The 8,751-nt window shown below is 54.5% G+C and overlaps 1 protein-coding gene across 4 annotated transcripts in view; it reads right to left on the reverse strand.

Annotated features, from left to right (window-relative positions):
* H6PD (hexose-6-phosphate dehydrogenase/glucose 1-dehydrogenase) overlaps window positions 1-8,200 on the reverse strand; it is a 31,020-nt gene extending 22,820 nt beyond the window's left edge. Inside the window, exons 1-2 of one of the 4 annotated variants that reach the window (XM_045803603.2) lie at window positions 8,050-8,200; window positions 7,418-7,568 (exon numbers count right to left, since the gene is read on the reverse strand). Coding sequence is in view for 3 of the 4 variants with exons in the window: in XM_087858592.1 (XP_087714718.1) it covers window positions 2,600-2,833; window positions 6,724-6,728 (239 nt within the window). In the remaining variant the exon portion in view is untranslated. Of the gene's footprint in view, window positions 1-2,599; window positions 2,834-6,723; window positions 7,123-7,417; window positions 7,569-8,049 lie in introns of those variants that run through there. The other 3 variants (XM_087858592.1, XM_045803601.2, XM_045803602.2) reach the window with 3 other exon arrangements.
* Window positions 8,201-8,751: the final 551 nt, after the last annotated feature.

The raw sequence follows: 8,751 nt of genomic DNA on the forward strand, positions 1-8,751 counted from the left end.
CCTCAGCCTCCCTGAGGGAGCCTCACATCTTGGCTGGTTTCCAGCCTCATTTAAAGCAGCTGACATGTAGGAAAGGTCAGAGGCCGCGGACCCGCCACAAATGCCACCAGAGGATTTGCGTACACTTGTCTTCTGTTCTGACCAACGCTGTGGGGCTCAATGTGCTCCACTCGTACTCCACGGCTCTCCTGTTCCAATTTCCCAGCAAGGCCAGTGCTTTGAAGGAAAGGGAGAGGCGGAGACAGGGAAAGTAATCACGGTCAGCAACTCTGCTCTCAGAAATAGCGGGGCAATGGGGCCCAGCCTGGGGCGCTGGAGCAGTGAAAGAGGATTCGAGATTACTGACAGCAGGTGCTCCCAGACGAGGGAGTAACACAACCCTCAACGATGAGGATCTAATCTGTTGTTCAGGTAGGGAAACTGAGGTTTAAAGAGATACCTGGCCAGCTTACCATCCTGCATCCCTATACTGTCCTCCATCCTGAGGGACCGGAGCGGCCCTCTAAAAGCAGCACCCCCCCCCACCCTACTTTTCCTTCTGCCTCTTCCTCATCTCTCTCAGTCAACAGCCAAACCAAGGCGAGGGGCCAACAGCAGTATCTGCATACCAGACATTTCCACTACTGGGGCTTTAACCGGAGGATCCAGGGACCAGCTGAGTGGCCTCCCAGGCTTCCCCTTCCACTCCCTTCACCTGCACACTCACTCCCAGATCAGATGGGCCACAGGACCATTCTACTTTCTTCAGCTTCCCAATCCCCGTTCTTGGCCTTTCCTGCATTTCTTTCTTAACTGGCAATCGCCCCTGTCTGGAGGGAAGAAAAAGCTGCAAGGTCAGTGCGGGAAAGAGGCGGTGAGAAATCTGAAGCCCAGAGAATAGCCTGGAGAAGCAGGAGCCTCCAGCTGGCAAGCTGCATCTCCGAGCTCCTGATCCAACACGGGCAGCCAGGGCCCTGGACATGCTGGGGACAAGAGGAGGAGCTCAGGAACCTCAGAGAGCCCGGACAGGCAGGTGAGGAGCCCCAAAGGCCAGTACCTCGACCCCAAGCCCAGAAGACTGCAGAACTGGCATGTCCCAAAGCCGGAGCCCCCAGTCACCGTGCTCACCAGCTTCCTCAGTCAAGCGGAGGAATGTGGCATTTGGGTCTAAGGACCAGGCTCGAGACCACCTCCTCCGGCCGTGGGATCTACTTAGGTCACCTACTCAGCTTGGGCCCACATTTCCTCACTATAAAACAGGGCGAATACCACCAAACCAAATGGGGGGTTGGAACGACGAGCTGAGGTGACACAGGTGACAAACCCCTATGCAGATGTTAACTGCCTTAGCTAAACGGAAGGCCCCTCCTGGCTCCTAACGGGGGCACAATGCCACTGTCAGGGACATGTGCACGTCCCTCGTCTCACTGGCATTCACGTCCCACTCCCCAGCCTCGTCCCGATACCCTGCCCTGAGAGGGGGCAGAGAGCGACGGGTACAGCTGTCCTCCCTGCTGCCCCCACGGGGACATAAACAGGCTCAGAGAAGCCGCCCGCCCAAGTCAAGAATGGGGCCCCAGCCCAGGAGCAGGGGTGAGGCAACAGGGAAAGCAGATGGCTCCGATCCATCCACTGGTGGTCTCAACGGCTGGCGTGCCACCAGGCTCTACCCGCCAAGGGCGTTCTGCAGCACTGCCTCCCGCCTCTGCGCCTGCGCGGAGAGGAACAGGCCCAAGGACACCTCCTGAAGTTACACACTTGAAGTGAGCCCCGAAGCATGGATGTGGCCTTCCAACAGCTGGGACTGCCATGGACGGTTTCTATTTTTAATTAAAAAGTAAATAAGAGGGGCGCCTGGGTGGCACAGCGGTTAAGCGTCTGCCTTTGGCTCAGGACGTGATCCCGGCGTTATGGGATCGAGCCCCACATCAGGCTCCTTCACTATGAGCCTGCTTCTTCCTCTTCCACTGCCCCTGCTTGTGTTCCCTTTCTCTCTGGCTGTCTCTATCTCTGTCGAATAAATACATAAAATCTAAAAAAAAAAAAAAAAAAAAAAGTAAATAAGAAAACTGTTGTTGAAAAGTTTGAAGAGCTCTGGCACCGGAAGGACAGCGGGCCCAGCCTAGGCCTCCCTTCCTTGTCCACGACAGGAAGAGACTTCGCTGGAGGACTGCACTTCCCTGCCCCCAGACCCTGTGTTTTCCACGGAAAGGAGATATCCCCTCTCTTACCAGCGAGATGCCAGTGCTCCGCCTTTCCACGGGGCAGTGAGGGGCTTGGCACCTTAGACCCGGGCAGCAGGGCCCCGGAAAGGGGACTCAACAGGAAACGAGGAGCTGATAACTACGTGTCATTCAGAAGTTAACACTCTAACTTCAGCGTGTGGAGGATGCAATTTCATTTACTACAATTATTATTCAAGATACTTGCCAGAAACACGCTACACTAGGAAGCGCAAGCACGGTGCTGCGGGGGCCTCCTCGGGGAGGAGGCGAGACCTTCTTCGGACAGGCTCATCTTAGTGGCAGGCCTGACAGGGCACATGGCCACAGTCCAGGGCATCCTCCACGGCTCCCACACCAGCCGCAGGGGTTCCCATCAGGCATCCTGGGGGACTCACCTTTTAAAGTACAGCTCTGCCAACATTCCCAAAGCTGTGAGTGCTGACCTGGCCAGCCAGAGGGTCTGGATCAGAATCAGGGTTCCAGTCTTTGTTTCTGGGGAGCACCCCTGCAGCCGTGCCTGACCCGCCCTAGCATGGACCCAGCGTGTGCGGGCGCTCCAGGGGCAGGGTGGTTTCTGGTAAAGGACAGGAGGAAACAGCTCTGGTCCTCTATTCCCGGCAGACAAGGGGCTGAGAAAGGAGCGCGGGAGGTAAAAGTCAGTGGCTGCTGCAGCACTGTTCCCTTTCCCAGTGCCACACTGACACCTTTGATCTCTACGTTCTATTTGCCAAGCAGGAAGGAGGGAAGTTTTCTTCAAATCACAGCCTGGGAGTTTGGAATTTCTGGAAGAATGTGTGGGAGTGAAACAAGAGTTCAAACTGAAGATCATTTTTAACCACAGTGGGAGGGGACATGCCCAGTCCCCTCTATAATCACTGACTCAAGTGTTTTTCCTGCGCTCTCCTTGTTCGGGACCATTGGCACCAAACACAGCCATGCAAGTCAAGCCCTTCAGCTGCTAGGAGAGCTGTACCCCTTTCCCTACTTGTTCCCTTTGGCGCTAGACTGGGGACAAGAGTTACAAGATCAGGCTCTGGGGCCCTTTTCCCTCCCTGATCTCACTGAATCCTTACATCCATCACCTCTTTAGGTGTCTTGGGTCCCTGTGACCCCAGGGGTGGGCTGGAGCCACCTTGGACCAGCCCACAAGATTCAACTGCTGCATTTTCAGCAACTTTTCAAGCCAGGTGTTAAACACAGCCATTATTAAAAACCAAATCACACAAATTTATAACAAAATAAACTGTATTAAAAATAAAAGTAATAAATATTTAATACTTAATAAATTACTGCTCATCATTTCCTAATTATTTGACTGCATTTTACTCTCCACCTGTGCTCCTGACATTGACATCTATTGTATCCGTAAGGTGAAGATATTCCATACTGGGGCGCTTGCAACGGCCCGTGCAGAACTACTGCACCACAGGTATTGGCAAATGTTGTGAATCAGGCTCCCCATCACCAGCCCCCACCCCGGAGAGTTGTTACACATTTACCAGCATACACCACCAGGCTTTCATCTCCATTCTGGGCTTTCTCCCCTCAACTCCAGCCTCAATCAACTGCTACTCTGACACCATTAGCTGGACGCCTACAAGACCTACTATGTTCAAAATTGAACAGACTTCTCCCCCAACCTGCTCCAAATGCAGATTTCCCCAGCTTCAGTAAATGGCAACTCTATTCTTCCAGGTGCTGAGGGCAGAAACTTTGTGGGGGGGAGGGGTAAGTCACCCAATCTATTAGCAAATCCTGTAATTTCTATCATCAAAGCTTATGCAGAACACAACTAGTCACCACCTTCCACCACCGCACTCTGGTTCTAGCCACCATCACCACTGTCTGGGTTAGTAGGAACCACCTAATTGACCTCCCATTTCTGTCCTTCCCTGAACATGATACTCGCCTTTTTATGGCTTCCCACCCATCACCTCTTTGATCTCTTCTGCCTCTTGCCCCCTCCAGGCATCAGCCTCCCATCCTCCTGCCTCAGGGCCTTTGTACTTGCTGTTCGCTCTGCCTGACCTACTTTTCCCTGCCGATGTCCACAAGGTTCACTTCCACACTGACTTGAATTCTTTGCTGAAATGTCACCTTCTCTGTGAGGCTTTCTCAGTCGACTCTGCAAAGTTGCAGACCCCCCACCTCCATCTCACTCCCTGCTTTCTCTTCGCAGTACCCATCAGTCTCTAATGCGCTGTCTGTGGAAAGTGTATTTGTTTGGTTTATTCTCTGGTGCCCCTCCCCTCAAAAATGTAATTGCCAATGAGGGCAGGGGGTTTTGTGCTTATCTTCAGGATCCAAAACAGGTGCGCTGTAAGTATGCGCTGAACGAACAAATAAATTCCATCTGCAGAAGACCCCTGTCCCCTGTGTAGGAGCTATCTGCATCTGAATGATGGCACAAAGGAAGACCTGTCTACTGCTGACCCCAAGCGCTGTGACACAGTACACGTTAACAGCAGCTTCCTAACTGTAACAACACTTAATAATAAAAGAAACACTTACGAGTATTTCACTATACGCCGGATACAAGAGCTTCGTTCACATTCATCAATGGAGTTAAATTCTTGCCACAACCTGAGATAGGTACCACTATTATGCCTGGTTTTAGAATGAGTACAGAGGAAACCAAGGTACGAAGAGGGGAAGATAACTGATAAAAGGGCAGGCAGCTCAGAGGTGATCGGATGTGAATACAGGCAGTCTGGCTTCAGCACCGACCTCCCACCTCCCAGGAAACGCGGGACCACATCCCCCAGTGGTGAAATTTAAAACACTGTATTGGTGGGGACACCGATTCTGCTCCACTAAGAGGCTGGAACAACAGTGACGTAAACAGTCTATTTCTCTCATGTGTCGCAACCACAGAGTAGGAAAACAAGTCGATAAGAAGCACAAAATGAGGCAATCCATATAAAGCGCGTGGCAGGATACTTGGCATAGAGTAAGCACCTAAGAAATGTTAGCTTCTATCATTATTAAAGCAACAGCATCATGGGTAAAGGTACTTTTCTTGCTAGCTTCTTGGAACTGCTACAAGATGAATTAAGCAGCCCACAATAGAAAAAATGCCAAGCAAGAGCTCATCAACAGCTTCATGCCCTTCCAGTCATACTGATGAAAAATCAAAGAAATATCGTGCTAAAAAGGTTCAAAGTCTCCACTCCAGCCCTTGAGGGATTTATAATCTGGCCCAAAGAATAGGGGCATAAACCCCCTCACTCTGTAGCCATAGGCCAAAGGCCATAGGCCTTTCACCTAACTACCCGGGGCCTCTTCTCCAGCTGTGAAACGGCGATCCAGCCACCTCATTTCAACATTGGGCCAAAAAACCCAGATCATGGCTGTGAAAATACTTTAGGGGGCAATGGTGTTAGCTCTCCCAGACAGACAGCCACCTGGCTCCCAACACAGGGAAGCAAAGAGCAAAACCAGACTTCCTGCTCTGACACGGGGTTAGGGTCTGGCAGAATCCACGCGGGAAATCTGGCATCAATGACATCTTACCTTGTTCAAATTCCACCAATACAGTGAGAAGAGCCTAGACCACTGATGACCAAAGGTGCCTCTTGGCTTCCCTTTTAGATGACCTAAAACCATCTGACTGTAAGAGTAACTTAGTGAACTCCAGTCTTTGGATAAAAATAACTTGAATGTTCGCCTAGAGTGGTTATTTGCTGGGCAGTCCTGTACCTCAAAGAAAAGTTACACAAAGTACGGTCCGAAGAATGAGCTCTGCTCATGCCAAACACGGAGCATTTTTATCTCAGGTGCTCCTAAAACTTACCAAAAGATTAGCCTTATAAGCTCAAAAAGTCTATCCACCATCCATCACTGCAGAGAATGTAGAAAATAATTTCAAATATGCCACTCTACATCAGTCTCCCCTAATTTGCTCCCTTTCATGAAGCCACCGGCCCTGTTGGGAGGACAGGGGGTTGGGTGAGCAAAGAATTTAGGTTTATGATCTTTCCAGAAGTTCTCATTTCCGACTACATTCAAGTTTAAGTGAGCTGGTTTTCAGAGATACGATTCGTTCACTTCTGGAAAACTATTCACTGGATGGGTGTCTTGCAAACTTTGATTGAAACCTGAGGGCTAATGCCACAGATTAAGCTGATTCCAGGAAAAAAGCACCGTTGTTCCTCCTCTCATTGAATTAACTTCCAGAAAGCCTAGGAAAAAGGACGCCCCGGCCCTTCTAAACTAGCCTTGAGGGGCCTGGCTGCCTCCTGCAGCCAAGAGATCTGCAGGGGAGGAAGTGAACGATTTATTTTGAGGGCGCTGGGCTGGGAGGGAACTCGGGCAGACTCTGGCCCCCGCCGGAGTCGGAGCACAGACGCGAGACGCTTCCCAGCAAAACGCCCGAGGAGCTCACGCCGCGCGGCCAGCCTCCCGGGCAGCGGGGCCCACCGACCTCAGGCTCGGCCCCGCGCAAGCGCGCAGCCGCCGGCTGGCTACCAACAAGGCCCGCGCCTTAGGAGCCGAAGACCGAGCGGGGGAGGCAGCTTACTTCATCTCGCCCGTCAGAGCCGGGAAACGGCGGCGGCGGCGCGGAGCGCACGGCGCGGCGGGCCGGGCTCGGGCCAGGCCGGGGCTCCGCGCATCCTCTTCCGCAGGCGCGGCCCACCCCGACAGGTGCGCGTCACGCGGCCCCGCGTCGGACGCGCGCTCGGGTTTCGCCGAGAGGAGCCGGGGGTGACGGGCGCGGAGGGCGCGGGGCCAAGTCTGCCCGGCCGCCCCTTCCCTGCCCCACCCGAGCCGCGTCAGGCCCGGGAGCGCGGACGCCCCCGTGGCCCTAGGCCGCAGACCACCGCGGCCTCGGCGCGCGCGCGCGCAGTGGGGCCGACTCAGGAGCGCGCGCGCGGTCGGGGCCCGGGCGAGGGGCGAGGGGCGCGGGGCGCGGGGCGGAGGCGCAGGCGAAGCCACGCCCCCTCGTTCGGTGTCGCCCGGAGGTGGGGGAAGGCGGGGCCTCCCGACTGATTTCTTGGTTAGCGTGGATAGGGCGGGACTTCAGAGCCAAGTGGGCGGGCAAGCGGCCCGCCCGCCCTCCGGTCCGCGGCGCAGGACTCTGCTGTCCATCTGAGGGGCTCCCTGTGAGACACACGAATGGCGGGGGGAAGTGGTGGTGTGAAGGAAGCCGGGAGCCCGGGTGGCTGGGACCTCCCCGGGATCTGGCATGAGCTGTGGGACCTGGAACGGGTTACCTGGGCTCCTCGGGCCTTGCTTTTCTCCATCTGTACAAGGAGCAGCCGCTGGGTTCATCCCGCTTCCCTCGCCCCGAAGTGGTGATTTAGGGGTCGCAGAGCACGCTATGGCCATTTCTGCTTACACCCACGTGCCCTTGAAGACCCAAACCTGTTCGAGGGGGACAATGAGACGGTGTGCCTCAGCGGTGACCCGGCCTGTGACAAGTACTCAGGAAATGGGGGCCCACACCTGTGTGGCTTTATTTGCAAAACAGTAAATGGGACTAGGCCTTCGCTGTAGGGTGGTGGTGGGGTGCGCACATGAGATGACGTGGTCAGCTGCTCTTCCAGCACTCAGTGGCTGGTACGCCAGCCCTCTACCCCTGTCCTCACCAATGTCGCGCAGTCTCTGACCCTCACTCCGCAGCAACCTCGTGCCTGCTTTTCTCCTAGCCCCATAGAGCTATCACCGCCCCTAGCCCCCCGCCACCCCAGCCATGACAGAGGCAGCTGCTCCTTCCTGAGTGAAGATCCTGAGTGACCTTGGGTTAATGAAGGCAGGGCCACCCAGGACCGCTTCCTGGACATAAACACCCCCCCCCCATCCCTACTCCTGGAGCATCTTAGCTCTGTCCCTTCCCCAGACTCACCTTCCTCCCAACACAGGGAGAGGCGAATGCATGGTCACCTCTGTTGAAGAGTGCAGACCACCCAGAAGAGGAATTCTGACTGGAAAGGAAAAGCTTGTAGCAGCTTTTTTATTTCATGAAGGCTCTATTAGAGGTAGAGCATTGAGAACTAGCAGAGGGAACTTGGCAGTGGCCAGCAAAACTAAGCGAGGCCAACAGGCGTGATTACCACAGAGGATATTGGGCAAGAGGGTTCCAAGAAGGCTGGGAAGCTGAAGGGGGTGGGGCCCCACCGTCACCAAGGCCAGGGGGCCATCTGGAGGCCTGCAGGGAGCTGCCAGGCCTCAGGAAGAATTAAGGCCATACTGGGTGGGACCTGGGTGGAGGTCAAGGAGCCAGGTACCCACTGGGCTGGAAATAGGCAGGAGGGTCTGGGGTAGGAGCCAGCCAAACCAGTCTGGATGATGCTAGGACTCTTGGCCAAGAGCCTTCCCATGTTTTGTAACCCTGGGTGCACCATGCCTCGCACAACTGTATAAACTGGGGCCAGGGGAGATACAGCTGAGAGAAGGCAGGTGCTCAAAGACTGACACAGCCGTCACAAGGGTGATCTGTGGGTACCTTGATGGCATCTTTAAAAATATCCCATGGGGGCACCTGGGTGACTCAGTCGGTTAAGCACCTGCCTTCAGCTCAGGTCATGATCCCAGAGTCCTGGGATCA

This window comes from Ursus americanus, chromosome 33 (genome assembly GCF_024610735.1).
Source record: "Ursus americanus isolate L20-20 chromosome 33, mUrsAme1.1.p, whole genome shotgun sequence".
Lineage (NCBI taxonomy): Eukaryota > Metazoa > Chordata > Mammalia > Carnivora > Ursidae > Ursus > Ursus americanus.